General features: G+C 40.7%; 3 protein-coding genes and 1 pseudogene across 3 annotated transcripts; all 4 read right to left on the reverse strand.

The window, feature by feature from the left end:
- Positions 1–1,484: 1,484 nt before the first annotated feature.
- On the reverse strand, positions 1,485–1,981 carry LOC124672961 (two-component response regulator ORR42-like). Its single transcript, XM_047209110.1, has 2 exons — positions 1,769–1,981; positions 1,485–1,676 (listed from the first exon to the last, which is right to left on the reverse strand). Exons 1-2 carry the CDS (start codon positions 1,979–1,981, stop codon positions 1,485–1,487), a joined length of 405 nt encoding a protein of 134 aa, XP_047065066.1.
- Positions 1,982–7,134: 5,153 nt separating this feature from the next.
- Positions 7,135–7,629, reverse strand: LOC124672962 (two-component response regulator ORR42-like). Its single transcript, XM_047209111.1, has 2 exons — positions 7,417–7,629; positions 7,135–7,323 (listed from the first exon to the last, which is right to left on the reverse strand). The coding sequence occupies exons 1-2, from the start codon at positions 7,627–7,629 to the stop codon at positions 7,135–7,137; spliced, it is 402 nt and encodes a 133-aa protein (XP_047065067.1).
- Positions 7,630–10,827: 3,198 nt separating this feature from the next.
- On the reverse strand, positions 10,828–11,324 carry LOC124672963 (two-component response regulator ORR42-like). Its single transcript, XM_047209112.1, has 2 exons — positions 11,112–11,324; positions 10,828–11,019 (listed from the first exon to the last, which is right to left on the reverse strand). Exons 1-2 carry the CDS (start codon positions 11,322–11,324, stop codon positions 10,828–10,830), a joined length of 405 nt encoding a protein of 134 aa, XP_047065068.1.
- A 3,697-nt stretch (positions 11,325–15,021) lies between these two features.
- LOC124672964 lies at positions 15,022–15,517 on the reverse strand (annotated as a pseudogene).
- Between the last annotated feature and the right edge of the window lie 9,245 nt (positions 15,518–24,762).

Consider the following 24,762-nt stretch of genomic DNA (forward strand, 5'->3'; position numbering starts at 1 on the left):
GAGGGGTATAATTATGGGGACCTTTAAAATTACAGCGGTGGTTGGACTTTATGTCTGAATAATTCCCTTGTTTGCTTTTAACTGGCCTTGGGATCAATCACTAGGGGTGTATTTGCTCATATCCATGTCTACACCTATCTATGGCTCCTCTATAGAAGAAATAATAAAAAGACTATATTTATGCTTCACTAATTATGACAACCACACAAATAAAGTAGCAGTTTTGTTTATTGTACTTTACTTTTCTTGCATTTGTTATTCCACACAAATAAGAACACTTACTCCCTTGTGTTACTCCACTTTACTCCACTTCATCTCATTTTACTTTATTGCAATTTACTTTTCTTGCATTTGTTTTACTCATTGCATTTTGTTTTCAACACTTCTAGTTATTAGTAGAAACGTCTTCATACACACACCTTATAGTTCCTAGCTTTGCATAAAGGGCCATATAAGTGGGTTATAGGGCTTTAGAAAATAGTTAGTTTACCTTCAGCTCCTCGTGGGTTCGGCACTCAAATACTTATCGAATTGTACTTCGGTGATCCCCTGCAATTGGGGTTTATCAACCACCTCAGTGATCATCCCTCAAAAAGGAACGACCCAACGGCGGATGCTGGAAAGGAGGAAGTGCCCCTAACGGAAAAGGGTGAGTTCATTATTTTCCTAAGCTTCATCGAGCGCGACCTTTCCTTCCACACCTCGCATTTCCTCTAGCACCTCCTTGCCTTCTACAACATCCAAATCTTGGATATGGAAACACAAATCCTTCAGAAATCAGCCTATTTCGTGACCCTCCACGATAGGGGCAAAGCTAGAGGAAAAATTCATTGGGTTCAGCTCTTGGTGTTGATCTATAATCTTCCAATAATTAGCAATATCACATATTAATACAATGAAGTTTTGACTGATTTTATTGGGTTCGGATGAACCCGGTTGTTGCATGGCAGATCCACCATCGCTCTACGAGTGCTATCTAGGATGCCCGCCGTACTTCCCCCTCTAGCTAACAATCTTCCACGAGCGATTGTCGCGCAAGAAGCTGAAGAGGTCTCTAGTCGTCGTCGACAGCATCACCTTCTAGGTGAATGCCGACAAATCATTCATCGACTTTGATATGCTGAAGAAGGCGTGGGCGGATTGGCAAAAGTTCTTGCTCTACATGAGGGAGGAGACCCCAACGAGCTAGATACCTAATTTAATTCCAATTCCTTTGAGTTTTTTTTTGTAGATTTCTTGGAACGTTCACATAAAAAGTAATCCAAAGTTAATGCATTCAAATTGAAGGAGATACATATTACATGGATACAATCTAATTATTGGTAGCCTCCCTTGTCCTTCTTGCTAAAGACAATCTTTAACATGATTTTGGAAATAAGACGACAATACGATAAAACTAGAGAAATAAGACAATACGAGCATGCTCATACATATATGAGCTCAACATATTATTCCCTCTATTTATGTAGGACACTTGGCTAGGCTTAGACAGTGTCGTTATTCTTCTTCTTCTTGATGATCTCTTGAATTATAGCCCCGACAACATCAAGCTCCATTGGTTTGGGCAGAAATTTATCAGCGCCGACCCTCATGAACGCCTCTTGGGCATTATCGCCAACTGATACTCCAACAATCTTCACATGAATTTCTCCCAAAACTAGGATCTTCTCAATTGCCTACCAAATAACACAAGAAGTACATTCTCAAGCAAACTATTCAGCAAAATAAATAGCTATTTTTCCACATGAAAGAAATGGAAAACTAATACCTCAGGCCCAGACATTACGGGCATGTCCTTGTCACAAAAAATAATGTCAAAATTCTTCCCCTCGAGGAACATTTCCGCTGCTTCTTTCCCATTCTTAGCCGTAGTAATCTCGCAGTGGAATTTACGCAGCATGGCGGAGAGAATCATGGTCTCAACAGCCGAATCCTCAACAATAAGTGCCTTAACCGGGGACCCTTCGACGTAGGATGTCATGATCGGCTAAACAAACTACAAAAGAATACATATATTTGTTATTTCCGATCCATGCAATGCATCTAAGGTGATAGTTATAGGGTATTCTCAATAAAAATAAACAAAAAAGTCATAATCAAAATTAGTATCCCCCGAAACGTTGTGCATGAATATCCAGTGAACAATTTTAGCTGCAAAATCATAAGAAATAATTCTTAAAAATAATCTAGAAGTTAAGCATGCACTTCAAGTACATATCAGTTGATGGAAATATATGCTAGATCTGGCAGGAAGCTCAAATAATTAGATGTTGCTATTGCAAGACGTGTGCAAAATTTATTATTACTTAGGACGGGAAGACCAGAAAATCTATATTTGCTTATAATAGGATAAGAAAAAAATCAAAAAATAATATTAAAAGACAAAGAGAACATTGTTCTACACATGAATAATTTGTCATGTTCTTTTCTGCAATAAGTAGAACCAAAAATAACGTAAGAAAGACCGCATCATAGGGAAGAAACGATCAAAAATACAGCATATGGGTGCATATACATGGTTGCACCTCTAACAGTCTCTTGTATGCAAGCATAACAAAATAAACTAGTACATGATGATGATTGCAAGGCAAAAACAAAGAGGAAAAATAGGGACCTCAAAGCTTGCTAGAGCTTTTGGCAGACGAGGTCGAAGGAAATGTAGTTGGCTCTTTTTTTATCTTGTTGCTTCAGGCTTTGGTGTTGTGTGCCGTGTACGCCTCTACGCCTAGGTATTTATAGAGGGAAACGAGAGGAGCACCACCCCAAGGCTGGCCGATCTCAGCCATTCATTTGAAAATTATGTCCGTTATCGCGTGCAAATATCTCCACCGTTTCACATGAAAATACAAAATGGAAAACTAATGTTGATATTGCCAATATCTTTTGTTATAAATGATACATATATTTTTCGTATTTCCCAATACTGCTCACAAATGTATATCTTATTAAATTGCTGATTATTGCACCGCAGAAGATCACAGTGTGTATAAATATGTATGGCTTCACATGCCATCGTTGCTAGATATCAAAATGGAATTATAAATAATTTATTGTTTTGCCATCAATAACATAGATGGTTGTTCACTTGTTATTGTGGTGATTAGTTCAAGTATGGCAATAAAACCTTACTATGAATGTGCCCATGATAGATATCAAATGATAATTAAGAATGTATTACATCTGGTGTATTCTAGATCGATCGCATATTAGTTTGCTCCATCGTCGGATTATCTTAATCTCCTATTCAACCGGTTTTTAATAATAAATCCATTTGGAAGATGAAGATACCACTAAAAACTAAGGTCTTTTCTTGGTACCTTCGTCGAGGTGTAATTCTTACTAAAGATAATCTTGCAAAGCGTAACTGGCATGGGTGTACTAAGTGCGTTTTCTGTCACGAGGAGGAAACAATAAAACACTTGTTCTTCCAATGCCAGTTCGCTAGATCTATATGGTCAATCATTCAGATAGGTTCCACCTTATATCCTCCAAAAAAGCGTTGCAAATATATTTGGCAATTGGCTAAACGGAGTAGATGCTAGGTTCAAAGTTCTTATCAGAGTGGGAGCGATAGCAGTTTTATGGTCACTATGGCTATGTAGAAATGGCAAGGTTTTTGATAATAAAAATTCTTCTCTTATGCAGGTCATTTACCGATGTACGGCGTTGCTCCGTTCATGGTCGTCTCTTCAGCGTTTGGAGGACCGCGACCTATTTACGGAGGTGTCTTCACGCTTGGAGGAAACGGCGAAAGATTTTATTACCCAACATGGGTGGCTGCATAGTAGAAGAATTTTACCTCCTACAGTCTAGTTTTTGCTTTTATCAGACATAGTACTCGTGTGTTTTCTTTCTTTGCTTCGTTTCTTCAACTGGATTTTTTAGCGGCTGTGTGCATCCTGTTATGCAGAGGCCGGGTGTATTGCTTAAGAGTAATAATAAAGCGCCCTTTATCGAAAAAAAATCTTAATCTCACATCTATAATTTCACCGAAATATACGCACAGAGGCTTAATAAGCATAAACAAAGATGAATTTACCAGATTGTATATATGCTACCACTAAAGTTGCTAAGAGATAACTAATTATGTCGCATATGACCACGACAAGTGCTACAAGATTGCACGAAGACCAGGGTTTACCCACGTCCAACCTCTCCGGAGAGTAAAAGACTTACTTCCTGCTTATATGTATTCATTAGAGAGTTACAATGGGGTTAACGAGGGAGTGATAAGTCTCAAACGTATCTATAATTTCTTATGTTCCTTGCTACTTTATTGATGATACTCACATATTTTATACACATTATATGTCATTATTATGCATTTTCCGGCACTAACCTATTGACGAGATGCCGAAGAGCCAGTTGCTATTTTCTGCTGTTTTTGGTTTCAGAAATCCTAGTAAGGAAATATTCTCGGAATTGGACGAAATCAACGCCCAGGGGCCTATTTTTCCACGAAGCTTCCAGAAGTCCGAAGAGGGAACGAAGTGGGGCCACGGGGCACCACCACACTAGGGCGGCGCGGCCTACAGGGGGCCCGCGCGGCCCTAGCGTGTGGGGCCCCCGTGACGCCCCTTGACCTGCCCTTCCACCTACTTAAAGCCTTCGTCGCGAAACCCCCAGTACCGAGAGCCACGATACCGAAAACAGCAAACAATCATCATCTTCCATACAATACGTTTAATCCTTTGTTTACAGCAAGCCGGTGAGATTGACAACCCCACTGTTACGTTGGGGCAAAGTTCTGTGATTGTGTTGTGCAGGTTCCACGTTGGCGCCGGAATCCCTGGTGTTGCGCCGCACTACACTCCGCCACCAACAACCTTCAACGTGCTTCTTGGCTCCTACTGGTTCGATAAACCTTGGTTTCTTTCTGAGGGAAAACTTGCTACTGTACGCATCACACCTTCTTCTTGGGGTTCCCAACGGACGTGTCGACTGCACGCATCAAGGAGCTCCACGGTAATGCCCACCATGAGTGGTTTAGGGTTGACGGAATCCTGCAGGGTAGCACGAGACATCAGATACCAAACGGGGGGAGAGATTTACCCAGGTTCGGGGCCCTCGATGAGGTAAAACCCTTACTTGCTGCTTGTCTAATCTTGATTTATCGAATATATTGGGTTACAATGTGGTAGCCTATACTCTGCTATGGTCGACTCGCCGAGAGGCAAGAATTCTATGATTTGTGCTCCAAGTTGTGGTGGTTCCATCTATTGTTGTTCTCTTGTTCGGCATGCCCCCTCCTGGCCTTTATATAGCAGGCCAGGTCCCGAGAGTCCTATCCGAACTCGACTAGGTTACATTTAGATCTAATCTAATCTTTCTTTTATTGACACCTTCTTGCCTTGTCCATCAAGAATCCGTCTCCTGGTAGGTCTCCTTCATTGCAACCGACGTATGGGCCCATCTTGGTCTTGGACAATCTTCATGGCCCCCTAGTTGGGCCAGGGGATGTAGAATAATGTCGGGTACCCGAAGGGTAATGCTCACATCAGTAGCCCCCGAGTAACTGGCCGAAGCAAAGCTTCGGGCAGGGACTACAATTGCCTACATCCGAATATCTTTATCTGTCGAATAAAATTGAAAATTCTCATTTGCTATGAGGTTGAAATTTATTGATATCGGGTGCACGTCAAGCGCTCCCGATGGGAGTAGCCCCCAAGACTAGGGACGGATGCTTGCAACCGTGCGTAGACTCAAGTTGTGCTACTCGAAGATTTATCTGTTGACGTGTTCCGAGCTTCCTTTATCGTCAGATACTTTTATTATATCGGGTCTTCTAAGACTTCGGGTGTGAAGTCATGCAATTTTGGTTGTACACAAGGGATAAAAGCAACGAGCCCAGCCTTACTTGATAAATCGATGCTAGTTAACTGCCGATGACAAACCAACGTTACCCTACACAGAATCAAGTCCTCGGGCTTGATCCTAGATTTTGCTAGAACCTTCGGGTCTGTTCTCTTTTGAATTCATATGATTATTATTTCTTTCGCTATTTTATCGGGTGCATGTCCAGCGCTCCCGATGAAAGTAGCCCCCGGGTCTAGCGACAGATGTTTGCAACCGTGCGTAGACTCAAGTCGAGTAGTCGAAAGTAATAGATTCATTCATATGTCAATTTTATTAGAATGTTTCGTCACAGGGAGCCGATAACCTCGATGAGATCATCACTGACGTGGCATTTGCAGCAGCTCGATTGACAGGACGTGACCTAATGGGCCCACCATATATATATCTGCGCGGTCAGTTAGGAAATGACTGATCCTTGCGCGTTGACTGAGGTGTTTCCTCGATTCTCGTGCGTAGTGGGGATAATGGATATAGGGTGGGCCCATTAGATTTGGATGTTGCCTTCTACAACATCCAAATATTGGATATGGAAACGCAAATCCTTCAGAAATCAGCCTATTTCGCGACCCTCTGCGACAGGGGCGAAGCTAGAGGCAAAATTCATTGGGTTCAACTCTTGGTGTTGATATATAATAATTAGTAATATCACATATTAATACAATGAAGTTTTGACTCATTTTATTGGGTTCAGATGAACCCAATTGTTGCATGGAAGCTCCGCCACTGCTCTGCAAGTGCTATCTAGGATGCCCGCCGTACTTCCCCCTCTAGCTAACAATCTTCCACGAGCAAGTGTCATGCAAGAAGCTGAAGAGGTCTCTAGTCATCGTCGGTAGCATCACCTTCTAGGTGAATGCTAGCGAATCATTCATCGACTTTGATATGCCGAAGAAGGCATGGGCGGATTGGCAAAAGAGATCTTGGTTTATTCAAATTGCAAGGTTCTGGTTCTACATGAGGGAGGAGACCCCAATGATCTAGATCCCAAATTTAGTTCCAATTCCATTGAGTTTTTTTTTTGTAGATTTCTAGGAACCTTACACATCACAAGTAATCCAAAGTTAATGCATTCAAATTGAAGGAGATACATATTACATGGATACAATCTAATTATTGGTAGCCTCCCTTGTCCTTCTTGCTAAGGACAATCTTTAACATGATTTTGGAAATAAGATGACAATACGATTAAACTAGAGAAATACGACAATGCAGGCATGCTCATACATATATGAGCTCAACATATTATTCCCTCTATTTATCTAGGACTCTTGGCTAGGCTTAGACAGTGTCGTTATTCTTCTTCTTGATGACCTCTTGAATTATAGCCCCGACAACATCAAGCTCCATTGGTTTGAGCAAAAATTCATCAGCGCCGACCCTCATGAACGCCTCTTGGGCATTTTCGCCAACTGATACTCCAATAATCTTCACATGAATTTCTCCCAAAGCACGGATCTTCTCAATTGCCTGCCAAATAACACAAGAAGTACATTTTCAAGCAAACTATTCAGCAAAAATAAATAACTATTTTTCCACATGGAAGAAATGGAAAACTAATACCTCAGGCCCAGACATTACGGGCATGTCCTTGTCACAAAATATAATGTCAAACTTCTTCCCCTCGAGGAACATTTCCACTGCTTCTTTCCCATTCTTAGCCGTAGTAATCTCGCAGTGGAATTTACGCAGCATGGCGGAGAGAATCATGGTCTCAACAGCCGAATCCTCAACAATAAGTGCCTTAACCGGGGATCCTTCAACGTAGGATGTCATGATCGGCTAAAAAAACTACAAAAGAATACATATATTTGTTATATCCGATCCATGCAATGCATCTAAGGTGATAGTTATAGGGTATTCTCAATAAAAATAAACAAAAATCATATCAAAATTAGTATCCCGAAACGTTGTGCATGAATATCAAGTGAGCAAGTTCAGTTGCAAAATCATAAGAAATAATTCATAAAAATAATCTAGAAGTTAAGCATGCACTTCAAGTACATGTCAGTTGATGGAAATATATGCTAGATCTGGCAGGAAGCTCAAATCATTAGATGTTGCTATTGCGAGAGGTGTGCAAAATTTATTATTACTCAGGACGGGAAGACCAAAAAATATAAATTTTCATATAAGAGGATAAGAAAAACATCAAAAAAGATATTAAAAGACAAAGAGAACATTGTTTTACATATGAATAATTTGTCATGTTCTCTTCTGCAATAAGTAGAACCAAAAACATCGTAAGGAAGACCACATCATAGCAAAGAAACGGTGAAAAATACAACATATGGGTGCATATGCATGGTTGCACCTCTAACAGTCTCTTGTATGCAAGCATATCAAAATAAACTAGTACATGATGATGATTTCAAGGCAAAAAAAAGAGAAAAAATGGGGACCTCAAAGCTTGCTAGAGCTTTTGGCGAATGAGGTCGAAGGAAATGCAATTGGCTCTTTTTTTATATTGTTTCTTCAGGCTTTGGTGTTGTGTGCCGTGTACGCCTCTATGCATAGGTATTTATAGAGGGAAACGAGAGGAGCACCACCCCAAGGCTGGCCGATCTCAGCCATTCATTTGAAAATTATGTCCATTCCCGCGTGCAAATATCTCCACCGTTTCACATGAAAATACAAAATGGAGAACTAATGTTGATATTGCCAATATCTTTTGTTATAAATGATAAATATAATTTTCGTATTTCTAGATACTTCTCACAGATGTATATCTTATTAAATTGCTGATTATTGCTCTGCAGCAGATCACAGTGTGTATAAATATGTATGGCTTCACATGCCATCGTTGCTAGATATCAAAACGGAATTATAAATCATTTATTGTTTTTCCGTCAATAACATAGATGGTTGTTCACCTGTTATTGTGGTGATTTGTTCAAGTATGGCAAGAAAACCTTACTATGAATGTGCCCATGATAGATATCAAGCGACAATTAAGAATGTATTGCATCTGGTGTATTCCAGGTCGATCGCATATTAGTTTGCTCCATCGTCGGATTTTCTTAATCTCACATCTATAATTTCACCGAAATATGCGCACAGAGGCTTAATCAACATAAACAAAGATGAATTTACCAGATTGTATATATGCTACCACTTAAGGTGCTAAGAGAGAACTAATTATGTCGTGGATATGACCACGACAGGTGCTACAAGATTGCACGAAGACCGGGGTTTACCCATGTCCGAGTGATGACGCGTAAAGCACACGCCCGTTGGGAACCCCAAGTGGAAGGTGTGATGCGTACAGCAGCAAGTTTCCCTCAGTAAGAAACCAAGGTTTATCGAACCAGTAGGAGATGAAGGCCACGTGAAGGTTGTTGACGGAGGAGTGTAGTGCGGCGCAACACCAGGGATTCCGGCACCAACGTGGAACCTGCACAACACAATCAAAATACTTTGCCCCAACGTAACAGAAGCCATGTCCCAATTCTTAGATGCATGTTGTATTAATTCATGGTTAACAAAACGAGGGGTATAATTATGGGGACCTTTAAAATTACAGCGGTGGTTGGACTTTATGTCTTAATAATTCCCTTGTTTGCTTTTAACTGGCCTTGGGATCAATCACTAGGGGTGTATTTGCTCATATCCATGTCTACACCTATCTATGGCTCCTCTCTAGAAGAAACAATAAAAAGACTATCTTTATGCTTCACTAATTATGACAACCACACAAATAAAGTAGCAGTTTTGTTTATTGTACTTTACTTTTCTTGCATTTGTTATTCCACACAAATAAGAACACTTACTCCCTTGTGTTACTCCACTTTACTCCACTTCATCTCATTTTACTTTATTGCAATTTACTTTTCTTGCATTTGTTTTACTCATTGCATTTTGTTTTCAACACTTCTAGTTATTAGTAGAAACGTCTTCATACACACACCTTATAGTTCCTAGCTTTGCATAAAGGGCCATATAAGTGGGTTATAGGGCTTTAGAAAATAGTTAGTTTACCTTCAGCTCCTCGTGGGTTCGGCACTCAAATACTTATCGAATTGTACTTCGGTGATCCCCTGCAGCTTGGGGGTTATCAACCACCTCGGTGATCATCCCTCAAAAAGGAACGACCCGACGGCGGATGCCGGAAAGGAGGAAGTGCCCCTCACCGGAAAAGGGTGAGTTCATTATTTTCCTAAGCTTCATCGAGCGCGACCTTTCCTTCCACACCTCGCATTTCCTCTAGCACCTCCTTGCCTTCTACAACATCCAAATCTTGGATATGGAAACACAAATCCTTCAGAAATCAGCCTATTTCGTGACCCTCCACGACAGGGGCAAAGCTAGAGGAAAAATTCATTGGGTTCAGCTCTTGGTGTTGATCTATAATCTTCCAATAATTAGCAATATCACATATTAATACAATGAAGTTTTGACTGATTTTATTGGGTTCAGATGAACCCAATTGTTGCATGGCAGATCCACCACTGCTCTACGAGTGCTATCTAGGATGCCCGCCGTACTTCCCCCTCTAGCTAACAATCTTCCACGAGCGATTGTCGCGCAAGAAGCTGAAGAGGTTTCTAGTCGTCGTCGGCAGCATCACCTTCTAGGTGAATGCCGACAAATCATTCATCGACTTTGATATGCTGAAGAAGGCGTGGGTGGATTGGCAAAAGTTCTTGTTCTACATGAGGGAGGAGACCCCAACGAGCTAGATACCTAATTTAATTCCAATTCCTTTGAGTTTTTTTTGTATATTTCTTGGAACGTTACACATAAAAAGTAATCCAAAGTTAATGCATTCAAATTGAAGGAGATACATATTACATGGATACAATCTAATTATTGGTAGCCTCCCTTGTCCTTCTTGCTAAAGACAATCTTTAACATGATTTTGGAAATAAGACGACAATACGATAAAACTAGAGAAATAAGACAATACAGGCATGCTCATACATATATGAGCTCAACATATTATTCCCTCTATTTATGTAGGACACTTGGCTAGGGTTAGATAGTTTCGTTATTCTTCTTCTTCTTGATGATCTCTTGAATTATAGCCCCGACAACATCAAGCTCCATTGGTTTGGGAAGAAATTCATCAGCGCCGACCCTCATGAACGCCTCTTGGGCATTATCGCCAACTGATACTCCAACAATCTTCACATGAATTTCTCCCAAAGCACGGATCTTCTCAATTGCCTACCAAATAACACAAGAAGTACATTCTCAAGCAAACTATTCAGCAAAATAAATAGCTATTTTTCCACATGGAAGAAATGGAAAACTAATACCTCAGGCCCAGACATTACGGGCATGTCCTTGTCACAAAAAATAATGTCAAAATTCTTCCCCTCGAGGAACATTTCCACTGCTTCTTTCCCATTCTTAGCCGTAGTAATCTCGCAGTGGAATTTACGCAGCATGGCGGAGAGAATCATGGTCTCAACAGCTGAATCCTCAACAATAAGTGCCTTAACCGGGGATCCTTCGACGTAGGATGTCATGATCGGCTAAACAAACTACAAAAGAATACATATATTTGTTATTTCCGATCCATGCAATGCATCTAAGGTGATAGTTATAGGGTATTCTCAATACAAATAAACAAAAAAGTCATAATCAAAATTAGTATCCCGAAACGTTGTGCATGAATATCCAGTGAGCAATTTTAGCTGCAAAATCATAAGAAATAATTCTTAAAAATAATCTAGAAGTTAAGCATGCACTTCAAGTACATATCAGTTGATGGAAATATATGCTAGATCTGGCAGGAAGCTCAAATAATTAGATGTTTCTATTGCAAGACGTGTGCAAAATTTATTATTACTTAGGACGGGAAGACCAGAAAATCTATATTTGCTTATAATAGGATAAGAAAAAAATCAAAAAATAATATTAAAAGACAAAGAGAACATTGTTCTACACATGAATAATTTGTCATGTTCTTTTCTGCAATAAGTAGAACCAAAAATATCGTAAGAAAGACCGCATCATAGGGAAGAAACGATCAAAAATACAACATATGGGTGCATATACATGGTTGCACCTCTAACAGTCTCTTGTATGCAAGCATAACAAAATAAACTAGTACATGATGATGATTGCAAGGCAAAAACAAAGAGGAAAAATAGGGACCTCAAAGCTTGCTAGAGCTTTTGGCGTACGAGGTCGAAGGAAATGTAGTTGGCTCTTTTTTTATCTTGTTGCTTCGGGCTTTGGTGTTGTGTGCCGTGTACGCCTCTACGCCTAGGTATTTATAGAGGGAAACGAGAGGAGCACCACCCCAAGGCTGGCCGATCTCAGCCATTAATTTGAAAATTATGTCCGTTATCGCGTGCAAATATCTCCACCGTTTCACATGAAAATACAAAATGGAAAACTAATGTTGATATTGCCAATATCTTTTGTTATAAATGATACATATATTTTTCGTATTTCCCAATACTGCTCACGAGATGTATATCTTATTAAATCGCTGATTATTGCACCGTGAAGATCACAGTGTGTATAAATATGTATGGCTTCACATGCCATCGTTGCTAGATATCAAAATGGAATTATAAATCATTTATTGTTTTGCCATCAATAACATAGATGGTTGTTCACTTGTTATTGTGGTGATTAGTTCAAGTATGGCAATAAAACCTTACTATGAATGTGCCCATGATAGATATCAAATGATAATTAAGAATGTATTACATCTGGTGTATTCTAGATCGATCGCATATTAGTTTGCTCCATCGTCGGATTATCTTAATCTCACATCTATAATTTCACCGAAATATACGCACAGAGGCTTAATAAGCATAAACAAAGATGAATTTACCAGATTGTATATATGCTACCACTAAAGGTGCTAAGAGATAACTAATTATGTCGCATATCACCACGACAAGTGCTACAAGATTGCACGAAGACCAGGGTTTACCCACGTCCAACCTCTCCGGAGAGTAAAAGACTTACTTCCTGCTTACATGTGTTCATTAGAGAGTTACAATGGGGTTAACGAGGGAGCTCCACGGAAATGCCCACCATGAGTGGTTTAGGGTTGTCGGAATCCTGCAGGGTAGCACGAGACATCAGATACCAAACGGGGGGAGAGATTTACCCAGGTTCGGGGCCCTCGATGAGGTAAAACCCTTACTTGCTGCTTGTCTAATCTTGATTTATCGAATATATTGGGTTACAATGTGGTAGCCTATAGTCTGCTATGGTCGACTCGCCGAGAGGGAAGAATTCTATGATTTGTGCTCCAAGTTGTGGTGGTTCTATCAATTGTTGTTCTCTTGTTTGGCATGCCCCCTCCTGGCCTTTATATAGCAGGCCAGGTCGTCCCGAGAGTCCTATCCGAACTCGACTAGGTTACATTTAGATCTAATCTAATCTTTCTTTTATTGACGCCTTCTTGCCTTGTCCATCAAGAATCCGTCTCCTGGTAGGTCTCCTTCATTGCAACCGACGTATGGGTCCATCTTGGTCTTGGACAATCTTCATGGCCCCCTAGTTGGGCCAGGGGATGTAGAATAATGTCGGGTACCCGAAGGGTAATGCTCACATCAGTAGCCCCCGAGTAACTGGCCGAAGCAAAGCTTCGGGCAGGGACTACAATTGCCTACATCCGAATATCTTTATCTGTCGAATAAAATTGAAAATTCTCATTTTCTATGAGGTTGAAATTTATTGATATCGGGTGCACGTCAAGCGCTCCCGATGGGAGTAGCCCCCAAGACTAGGGACGGATGCTTGCAACCGTGCGTAGACTCAAGTTGTACTACTCAAAGATTTATCTGTTGACGCGCTCCGAGCTTCCTTTATCGTCAGATACTTTTATTATATCGGGTCTTCTAAGACTTCGGGTGTGAAGTCATGCAATTTTGGAGGTACACAAGGGATAAAAGCAACGAGCCCAACCTTACTTGATAAATCGATGCTAGTTAACTGCCGATGACAAACCAACGTTACCCTACACAGAATCAAGTCCTCGGGCTTGATCCTGGATTTTGCTAGAACCATCGGGTCTGTTCTCTTTTGAATTCATATGATTATTATTTCTTTCGCTATTTTATCGGGTGCATGTCCAGCGCTCCCGATGAAAGTAGCCCCCGAGTCTAGCGACGGATGTTTGCAACCGTGCGTAGACTCAAGTCGAGTAGCCGAAAGTAATAGATTCATTCATATGTCAATTTTATTAGAATGTTTCGTCACAGGGAGCCGATAACCTCGATGAGATCATCAACGACGTGGCATTTGCAGCAGCTCGATTGACAGGACGTGACCTAATGGGCCCACCCTATATATATCTGCGCGGTCAGTTAGGAAATGACTGATCCTTGCGCGTTGACTGAGGTGTTTCCTCAATTCTCGTGCGTAGTGGGGATAATGGATATAGGGTGGGCCCATTAGATTTGGATGTTGCCTTCTACAACATCCAAATATTGGATATGGAAACGCAAATCCTTCAGAAATCAGCCTATTTTGTGACCCTCTGCGACAGGGGCGAAACTAGAGGCAAAATTCATTGGGTTCAACTCTTGGTGTTGATATATAATCTTCCAATAATTAGTCATATCACATATTAATACAATGAAGTTTTGACTCATTTTACTGGGTTCAGATGAAACTAATTGTTGCATGGAAGCTCCGCCACTGCTCTGCAAGTGCTATCTAGGATGCCCGCCGTACTTCCCCCTCTAGCTAACAATCTTCCACGAGCAAGTGTCACGCAAGAAGCTGAAGAGGTCTCTAGTCATCATCGGTAGCATCACCTTCTAGGTGAATGCTGGCGAATCATTCATCAAATTTGATATGCCGAATAAGGCATGGGCGGATTGGCAAAAGATATCTTGGTTTATTCAAATTGCAAGGTTCTGGTTCTACATGAGGGAGGAGACCCCAATGATCTAGATCCCAAATTTAGTTCCAATTCCATTGAGTTTTTTTTTTGTAGATTTCTAGGAACCTTACACATCACAAGTAATCAAAAGTTAATGCATTCAAATTGAAGGAGATACATATTACATGGATACAATCTAATTATTGGTAGCCTCCCTTGTCCTTCTTGCTAAAGACAATCTTTAACATGATTTTGGAAATAAGATGACAATACGATTAAACTAGAGAAATACGACAATGCAGGCATGCTCATACATATATGAGCTCAACATATTGTTCCCTCTATTTATCTAGGACTCTTGGCTAGGCTTAGACATTATCGTTATTCTTCTTCTTGATGACCTCTTGAATTATAGCCCCGACAACATCAAGCTCCATTGGTTTGGGCAAAAATTCATCAGCGCCGACCCTCATGAACGCCTCTTGGGCATTTTCGCCAACTGATACTCCAACAATATTCACATGAATTTCTCCCAAAGCACGGATCTTCTCAATTGCCTGCCAAATAACACAAGAAGTACATTTTCAAGCAAACTATTCAGCAAAAATAAATAGCTATTTTTCCACATGGAAGAAATGGAAAACTAATACCTCAGGCCCAGACATTACGGGCATGTCCTTGTCACAAAAAATAATGTCAAACTTCTTCCCCTCGAGGAACATTTCCACTGCTTCTTTCCCATTCTTAGCCGTAGTAATCTCGCGAGTGGAATTTACGCAGCATGGCGGAGAGAATCATGGTCTCAACAGCCGAATCCTCAACAATAAGTGCCTTAACCGGGGATCCTTCAACGTAGGATGTCATGATCGGCTAAACAAACTACAAAAGAATACATATATTTGTTATTTCCGATCCATGCAATGCATCTAAGGTGATAGTTATAGGGTATTCTCAATAAAAATAAACAAAAAATCATATCAAAATTAGTATCCCGAAACGTTGTGCATGGATATCAAGTGAGCAAGTTCAGTTGCAAAATCATAAGAAATAATTCATAAAATTAATCTAGAAGTTAAGCATGCACTTCAAGTACATGTCAGTTGATGGAAATATATGCTAGATATGGCAGGAAGCTCAAATCATTAGATGTTGCTATTGCGAGAGGTGTGCAAAATTTATTATTACTCAGGACGGGAAGACCAAAAAATATAAATTTTCATATAAGAGGATAAGAAAAAAATCAAAAAAAGATATTAAAAGACAAAGAGAACATTGTTTTACATATGAATAATTTGTCATGTTCTCTTCTGCAATAAGTAGAACCAAAAACATCGTAAGGAAGACCGCATCATAGCAAAGAAACGGTGAAAAATACAACATATGGGTGCATATGCATGGTTGCACCTCTAACAGTCTCTTGTATGCAAGCATATCAAAATAAACTAGTAAATGATGATGATTTCAAGGCAAAAAAAAGAGAAAAAATGGGGACCTCAAAGCTTGCTAGAGCTTTTGGCGAACGAGGTCAAAGGAAATGCAATTGGCTCTTTTTTTATATTGTTGCTTCAGGCTTTGGTGTTGTGTGCCGTGTACGCCTCTATGCCTAGGTATTTATAGAGGGAAACGAGAGGAGCACCACCCCAAGGCTGGCCGATCTCAGCCATTCATTTGAAAATTATCTCCATTCCCGCGTGCAAATATCTCCACCGTTTCACATGAAAATACAAAATGGAGAACTAATGTTGATATTGCCAATATCTTTTGTTATAAATGATAAATATAATTTTCGTATTTCTAGATACTTCCCACAGATGTATAGCTTATTAAATTGCTGATTATTGCACCGCAGCAGATCACAGTGTGTATAAATATGTATGGCTTCACATGCCATCGTTGCTAGATATCAAAACGGAATTATAAATCATTTATTGTTTTTCCGTCAATAACATAGATGGTTGTTCACCTGTTATTGTGGTGATTTGTTCAAGTATGGCAAGAAAACCTTACTATGAATGTGCCCATGATAGATATCAAACGACAATTAAGAATGTATTGCATCTTGTGTATTCCAGGTCGATCGCATATTAGTTTGCTCCATCGTCGGATTATCTTAATCTCACATCTATAATTTCACCGAAATATGCGCACAGAGGCTTAATCAACATAAACAAAGATGAATTTACCAGATTGTATATATGCTACCACTTAAGGTGCTAAGAGAGAACTAATTATGTCGTGGATATGACCACGACAGGTGCTACAAGATTGCACGAAGACCAGGGTTTACCCATGTCCAGTGATGACGCGTAAAGCACACGCCCGTTGGGAACCCCAAGTGGAAGGTGTGATGCGTACAGCAGCAAGTTTCCCTCAGTAAGAAACCAAGGTTTATCGAATCAGTAGGAGATGAAGGCCACGTGAAGGTTGTTGGTGGAGGAGTGTAGTGCGGCGCAACACCAGGGATTCCGGCACCAACGTGGAACCTGCACAACACAATCAAAATACTTTGCCCCAACGTAACAGTGAGGTTGTCAATCTCACCGGCTTGCTGTAAACAAAGGATTAAATGTATGGTGTGGAAAATGATGTTTGTTTGCAATGAGCAGCAGCGAACAATGATTGCAGTAGATTGTATTCAAATGTAAAAGAATGGACCGGGGTCCACAGTTCACTAGTGGTGCCTCTCCAATAAGAAATAGCATGTTGGGTGAAAAAATTACAGTTGGGCAATTGACAAATAGAGAGGACATAACAATGCACATACATATCATGATGACTAATATGAGATTTACTTAGGGCATTACGACAAAGTACATAGACCGCTATCCTTCATGCATCTATGCCTAAAAAGTCCACCTTCGGATTAGCATCCGCACCCCTTCCAGTATTAAGTTGCAAACAACAGACAATTGCATCAAGTATGTTGTGTAATGTAATCAACACAAATATCCTTAGACAAAGTATTGATGTTTTATCCCTAGTGGCAACAACACATCCACAACCTTAGAACTTTCTGTCGCTGTCCCAGATTCAATGGAGGCATGAACCCACTATCGAGCATAAATACTTGATACGTCTCCGACGTATCGATAATTTCTTATGTTCCATGCCACATTATTGATGATATCTACATGTTTTATGCACACTTTATGTCATATTCGTGTATTTTCTGGAACTAACCTATTAACAAGATGCCGAAGAGCCGATTCTTTGTCTTCGCTGTTTTTGGTTTCGGAAATCCTAGTAACGAAATATTCTCGGAATTGGACGAAATCAACGCCCAGGGTCCTATTTTGCCACGAAGCTTCCAGAAGACCGAAGGAGAGTCGAAGTGGGGCCACGAGGTGGCGACACACCGAGGCGGCGCGGCCCAGGCCCCGGCCGCGCCGGCCCGTGGTGTGGGCCCCTCGTGCCGCCTCTTTACCTGCCCTTCCGCCTACAAATAGCCTCCGTCGCGAAACCCCCGAGACCGAGAGCCACGATACGGAAAACCTTCCGGAGACGCCGCCGCCGCCAATCCCATCTCGGGGGATTCCGGAGATCTCCTCCGGCACCTCGCCGGAGAGGGGATTCATCTCCCGGAGGACTCTTCACCGCCATGGTCGCCTCCGGAGTGATGAGTGAGTAGTTCACCCCTGGACTATGGGTCCATAGCAGTAGCTAGATGGTTGTCTTCTCCTCATTGTGCTTCATTGTTGGATCTTGTGAGCTGCCTAACATGATCAAGATCATCTATCCGTAATGCTATATGTTGTGTTTGTCGGGATCCGATGGATAGAGAATACTATGTTATGTTAATTATCAAGTTATTACCTATGTGTTGTTTATGATCTTGCATGCTCTCCGTTATTAGTAGAGGCTCGGCCAAGTTTTTGCTCTTAACTCCAAGAGGGAGTATTTATGCTCGATAGTGGGTTCATGCCTCCATTGAATCTGGGACAGTGACAGAAAGTTCTAAGGTTGTGGATGTGTTGTTGCCACTAGGGATAAAACATTGATGCTATGTCTAAGGATGTAGTTGTTGATTACATTACGCACCATACTTAATGCAATTGTCTGGTTGTTTTGCAACTTAATACCGGAAGGGGTTCGGATGATAACTCGAAGGTGGACTTTTTAGGCATAGATGCATGCTGGATAGCGGTCTATGTACTTTGTCGTAATGCCCAATTAAATCTCACTATATTTATCATGACATGTATGTGCATTGTTATGCCCTCTCTATTTGTCAATTGCCCGACTGTAATTTGTTCACCAAACATGCTTTTATCTTATGTGAGAGACACCTCTAGTGAACTGTGGACCCCGGTCCATTCTTTTATACTCGAAATACAAATCTGCTCGCAATACTTGTTCTTTACTCGTTTTCTGCAAACAATCATCTTCCACACAATACGGTTAATCCTTTGTTACAGCAAGCCGGTGAGATTGACAACCTCACTCGTTTCGTTGGGGCAAAGTACTTTGGTTGTGTTGTGCAGGTTCTACGTTGGCGCCGGAATCTCCGGTGTTGCGCCGCACTACATCCCGCCGCCATCAACCTTCAACGTGCTTTTGGCTCCTCCCGGTTCGATAAACCTTGGTTTCTTTCCGAGGGAAAACTTGCTGCTGTGCGCATCATACCTTCCTCTTGGGGTTCCCAACGAACGTGTGAGTTACACGCCATCAAGCTCTTTTTCCGGCGCCGTTGCCGGGGAGATCAAGACACGCCGCAAGGGGAGTCTCCACTTCCCAATCTCTTTACTTTGTTTTTGTCTTGCTTTATTTTATTTACTACTTTGTTTGCTGCATTATATCAAAACACAAAAAAATTAGTTGCTAGCTTTACTTTATTTACTATCTTGTTTGTTATATCAAAAACACAAAAAAATTAGTTACTTGCATTTACTTTACTTGATTCATCATGTTTCCTTTTAATTTTACCGTAAAAGACATACCGGTAGGACGCGGGTCTATAGTTGGGAGAAATAATATAGAAGAATTTTTCAATCATGTTAGTACCGTTGAAGATTTTGAAGATAGACATTTGGTAGAACTTGCTCCTACTTATGAAATTGCTGCTGTCGCTTTAGTTCGCATGTTGGAAACTAAATTTGTTAATCTCAATCCTATAATCCAACACATGTTTCTTACACTCGGTGATATGGAAGAAGGGGAAAAGAAAGATTTTGTTTTAGAAACCCTTCTTAGAGAATTTGGTGGTTTAGCAAGAGAGGCTAGAAAGGTCTTTAGTAAATATAAGATGCTTGGTTCTTATACTAATTTTGCTAGTATCCTTGAAAAGATGGACATGGAGAGAGTAAGGTACACTAATAATATTAATGATGGTGGGGAGATCAAAGCACCAATACCATGTAAGCTCCTAGCAATGAATGAAGCGCTAGAAAATAACTATGCTTGGCTTGTTCTCGAAAATTTGTTTGATGAGAGTAGCAAGCCCAAGACTAATAAAAAGGGAGCCGCTGAAACTTATGTATCCAATATACTATGCATGGTTGAGAAAACTCCAAACCCCGCTGAAGATTCATCATCTCTTGATAACACTTGATACACACTTTCTGCGCCTAGCTGAAAGGCGTTAAAGAAAAGCGCTTATGGGAGACAACCCATGTTTTTGCTACAGTATTTTTGTTTTATATTTGAGTCTTGGAAGTTGTTTACTACTGTAGCAACCTCTCCTTATCTTAGTTTTGAGTTTTGTTGTGCCAAGTAAAGTCTTTGATAGTAAAGTAAGTACTAGATTTGGATTATCAGCGAGTTTCAGATTTCTTTGCTGTCACGAATTTCGACCTGCCTCCCCGTAGGTAGCTCGGAAAATTAAGCCAATTTACGTGCATGATCCTCGGATATGTGCGCAACTTTCATTCAATTTGGGCATTTTCATTTGAGCAAGTCTGGTGCCTCAATAGAATCCATCTTTACGGACTCGTTCTGTTTTGACAGATTCTGCCTTTTATTTCGCATTGCCTCTTTTGCTATGTTGGATGAATCTTTGATCCATTAATGTCCAAGTAGCTTTATGCAATGTCCGAAGTGTTAAGAATGATTGTGTCACCTCTGAACATGTTAATTTTTATTGTCCACTAACCCTCTAATGAGTTGTTTCGAGTTTGGTGTGGAGGAAGTTTTCAAGGATCAAGAGAGGAGTATGATACAATATGATCAAGGAGAGTGAAAGCTCTAAGCTTGGGGATGCCCCGGTGGTTCACCCCTGCATATTTTAAGAAGACTCAAGCGTCTAAGCTTGGGGATGCCCAAGGCATCCCCTTCTTCATCGACAACATTATCGAGGTTCCTCCCCTGAAACTATATTTTTATTCGGCCACATCTTATGTACTTTGCTTGGAGCGTCGGTTTGTTTTTGTTTTTGTTTTGTTTGAATAAAATGGATCCTAGCATTCACTTTATGGGAGAGAGACACGCTCCATCGTAGCATATGGACAAGTATGTCCTTAGGCATTACTCATAGTATTCATGGCGAAGTTTCTTCTTCGTTAAATTGTTATATGGTTGGAATTGGAAAATGCTACATGTAGTAATTCTAAAATGTCTTGGATAATTTGATACTTGGCAATTGTTGTGCTCATGTTTAAGCTCTTGCATCATATACTTTGCACCCATTAATGAAGAAACACTTAGAGCTTGCTAATTTGGTTTGCATATTTGGTTTCTCTAAAGTCTAGATAATTTCTAGTGTTGAGTTTTGAACAACAAGGAAGACGGTGTAGAGTCTTATAATGTTTACAATATGTCCTTTATGTGAGTTTTGCTGCACCGTTCATCCTTGTGTTTGTTTCAAATAACCTTGCTAGCCTAAACCTTGTATCGAGAGGGAATACTTCTCATGCATCCAAAATCCTTGAGCCAACCACTATGCCATTTGTGTCCACCATACCTACCTACTACATGGTATTTCTCCGCCATTCCAAAGTAAATTTCTTGAGTGATACCTTTAAAATTCCATCATTCGCCTTTGCAATATATAGCTCATGGGACAAATAGCTTAAAAACTATTGTGGTATTGAATATGTACTTATGCACTTTATCTCTTATTAAGGTGCTTGTTGTGCGATAACCATGTTTCTGGGGACGCCATCAACTATTCTTTGTTGAATATCATGTGAGTTGCTATGCATGTCCGTCTTGTCTGAAGTAAGAGAGATCTACCACCTTAATGGTTGGAGCATACATATTGTTAGAGAAGAACATTGGGCCGCTAACTAAAGCCATGATTCATGGTGGAAGTTTCAGTTTTGGACATATATCCTCAATCTCATATGAGAATAATAATTGTTGCCACATGCTTATGCATTAAAGAGGAGTCCATTATCTGTTGTCTATGTTGTCCCGGTATGGATGTCTAAGTTGAGAATAATCAAAAGCGAGAAATCCAAAATGCGAGCTTTCTCCTTAGACCTTTGTACAGGCGGCATGGAGGTACCCCATTGTGACACTTGGTTAAAACATGTGTATTGCGATGATCCGGTAGTCCAAGCTAATTAGGACAAGGTGCGGGCACTATTAGTATACTATGCATGAGGCTTGCAACTTGTAAGATATAATTTACATAACTCATATGCTTTATTACTACCGTTGACAAAATTGTTTCATGTTTTCAAAATAAAAGCTCTAGCACAAATATAGCAATCGATGCTTTCCTCTTTGAAGGACCATTCTTTTTTACTTTTATGTTGAGTCAGTTCACCTATCTCTCTCCACCTCAAGAAGCAAACACTTGTGTGAACTGTGCATTGATTCCTACATACTTGCATATAGCACTTGTTATATTACTCTATGTTGACAATTATCCATGAGATATACATGTTACAAGTTGAAAGCAACCACTGAAACTTAATCTTCCTTTGTGTTGCTTCAATACCTTTACTTTGATTTATTGCTTTATGAGTTAACTCTTATGCAAGACTTATTGATGCTTGTCTTGAAGTACTATTCATGAAAAGTCTTTGCTTTATGATTCACTTGTTTACTCATGTCATTACCATTGTTTTGATCGCTGCATTCATTACATATGTTTACAAATAGTATGATCAAGGTTATGATGGCATGTCACTTCGAAATTATCTTTGTTATCGTTTTACTCGCTCGGGACGAGCGTAACTAAGCTTGGGGATGCCGATACGTCTCCGACGTATCGATAATTTCTTATGTTCCATGCCACATTATTGATGATACCTACATGTTTTATGCACAATTTATGTCATATTCGTGCATTTTCCGGAACTAACCTATTAACAAGATGCCGAAGAGCCGCTTGTCTGTTTTCTGCTGTTTTTGGTTTCGTAAATCCTAGTAACGAAATATTCTCGGAATTGGACGAAATCAACGCCCGGGGTCCTATTTTGCCACGAAGCTTCCGGAAGACCGAAGGAGAGTCGAAGTGGGGCCACGAGGTGGCGACACACCGAGGCGGCGCGGCCCGAGGCCCCGGCCGCGCCGGCCCGTGGTGTGGGCCCCTCGTGCCGCCTCTTACCTGCCCTTCCGCCTACAAATAGCCTCCGTCGCGAAACCCCCGCACCGAGAGCCACGATACGGAAAACCTTCCGGAGACGCCGCCGCCGCCAATCCCATCTCGGGGGATTCTGGAGATCTCCTCCGGCACCTCGCCGGAGAGGGGATTCATCTCCCGGAGGACTCTTCACCGCCATGGTCGCCTCCGGAGTGATGAGTGAGTAGTTCACCCCTGGACTATGGGTCCATAGCAGTAGCTAGATGGTTGTCTTCTCCTCATTGTGCTTCATTGTTGGATCTTGTGAGCTGCCTAACATGATCAAGATCATCTATCCGTAATGCTATATGTTGTGTTTGTCGGGATCCGATGGATAGAGAATACTATGTTATGTTAATTATCAAGTTATTACCTATGTGTTGTTTATGATCTTGCATGCTCTCCGTTATTAGTAGAGGCTCGGCCAAGTTTTTGCTCTTAACTCCAAGAGGGAGTATTTATGCTCGATAGTGGGTTCATGCCTCCATTGAATCCGGGACAGTGATGAGAAAGTTCTAAGGTTGTGGATGTGCTCGTTGCCACTAGGGATAAAACATTGATGCTATGTCTAAGGATGTAGTTGTTGATTACATTACGCACCATACTTAATGCAATTGTCTCGTTGTTTTGCAACTTAATACTGGAAGGGGTTCGGATGATAACCTCGAAGGTGGACTTTTTAGGCATAGATGCATGCTCGGATAGCGGTCTATGTACTTTGTCGTAATGCCCAATTAAATCTCACTATATTTATCATGACATGTATGTGCATTGTTATGCCCTCTCTATTTGTCAATTGCCCGACTGTAATTTGTTCACCAAACATGCTTTTATCTTATGTGAGAGACACCTCTAGTGAACTGTGGACCCCGGTCCATTCTTTTATACTGAAATACAAATCTGCTGCAATACTTGTTCTTTACTGTTTTCTGCAAACAATCATCTTCCACACAATACGGTTAATCCTTTGTTACAGCAAGCCGGTGAGATTGACAACCTCACTAGTTTCGTTGGGGCAAAGTACTTTGGTTGTGTTGTGCGGAGTTCTACGTTGGCGCCGGAATCTCCGGTGTTGCGCCGCACTACATCCCGCCGCCATCAACCTTCAACGTGCTTTTTGGCTCCTCCTGGTTCGATAAACCTTGGTTTCTTTCGAGGGAAAACTTGCTGCCTGTGCGCATCATACCTTCCTCTTGGGGTTCCCAACGAACGTGTGAGTTACACGCCATCAAGCTCTTTTTCCGGCGCCGTTGCCGGGGAGATCAAGACACGCCGCAAGGGGAGTCTCCACTTCCCAATCTCTTTACTTTGTTTTTGTCTTGCTTTATTTTATTTACTACTTTGTTTGCTGCATTATATCAAAACACAAAAAAATTAGTTGCTAGCTTTACTTTATTTACTATCTTGTTTGTTATATCAAAAACACAAAAAAAATTAGTTACTTGCATTTACTTTACTTGATTCATCATGTTTCCTTTTAATTTTACCGTAAAAGACATACCGGTAGGACGCGGGTCTATAGTTGGGAGAAATAATATAGAAGAATTTTTCAATCATGTTAGTACCGTTGAAGATTTTGAAGATAGACATTTGGTAGAACTTG

This window comes from Lolium rigidum, chromosome 7 (genome assembly GCF_022539505.1).
Source record: "Lolium rigidum isolate FL_2022 chromosome 7, APGP_CSIRO_Lrig_0.1, whole genome shotgun sequence".
Taxonomy (NCBI): Eukaryota; Viridiplantae; Streptophyta; class Magnoliopsida; order Poales; family Poaceae; genus Lolium; species Lolium rigidum.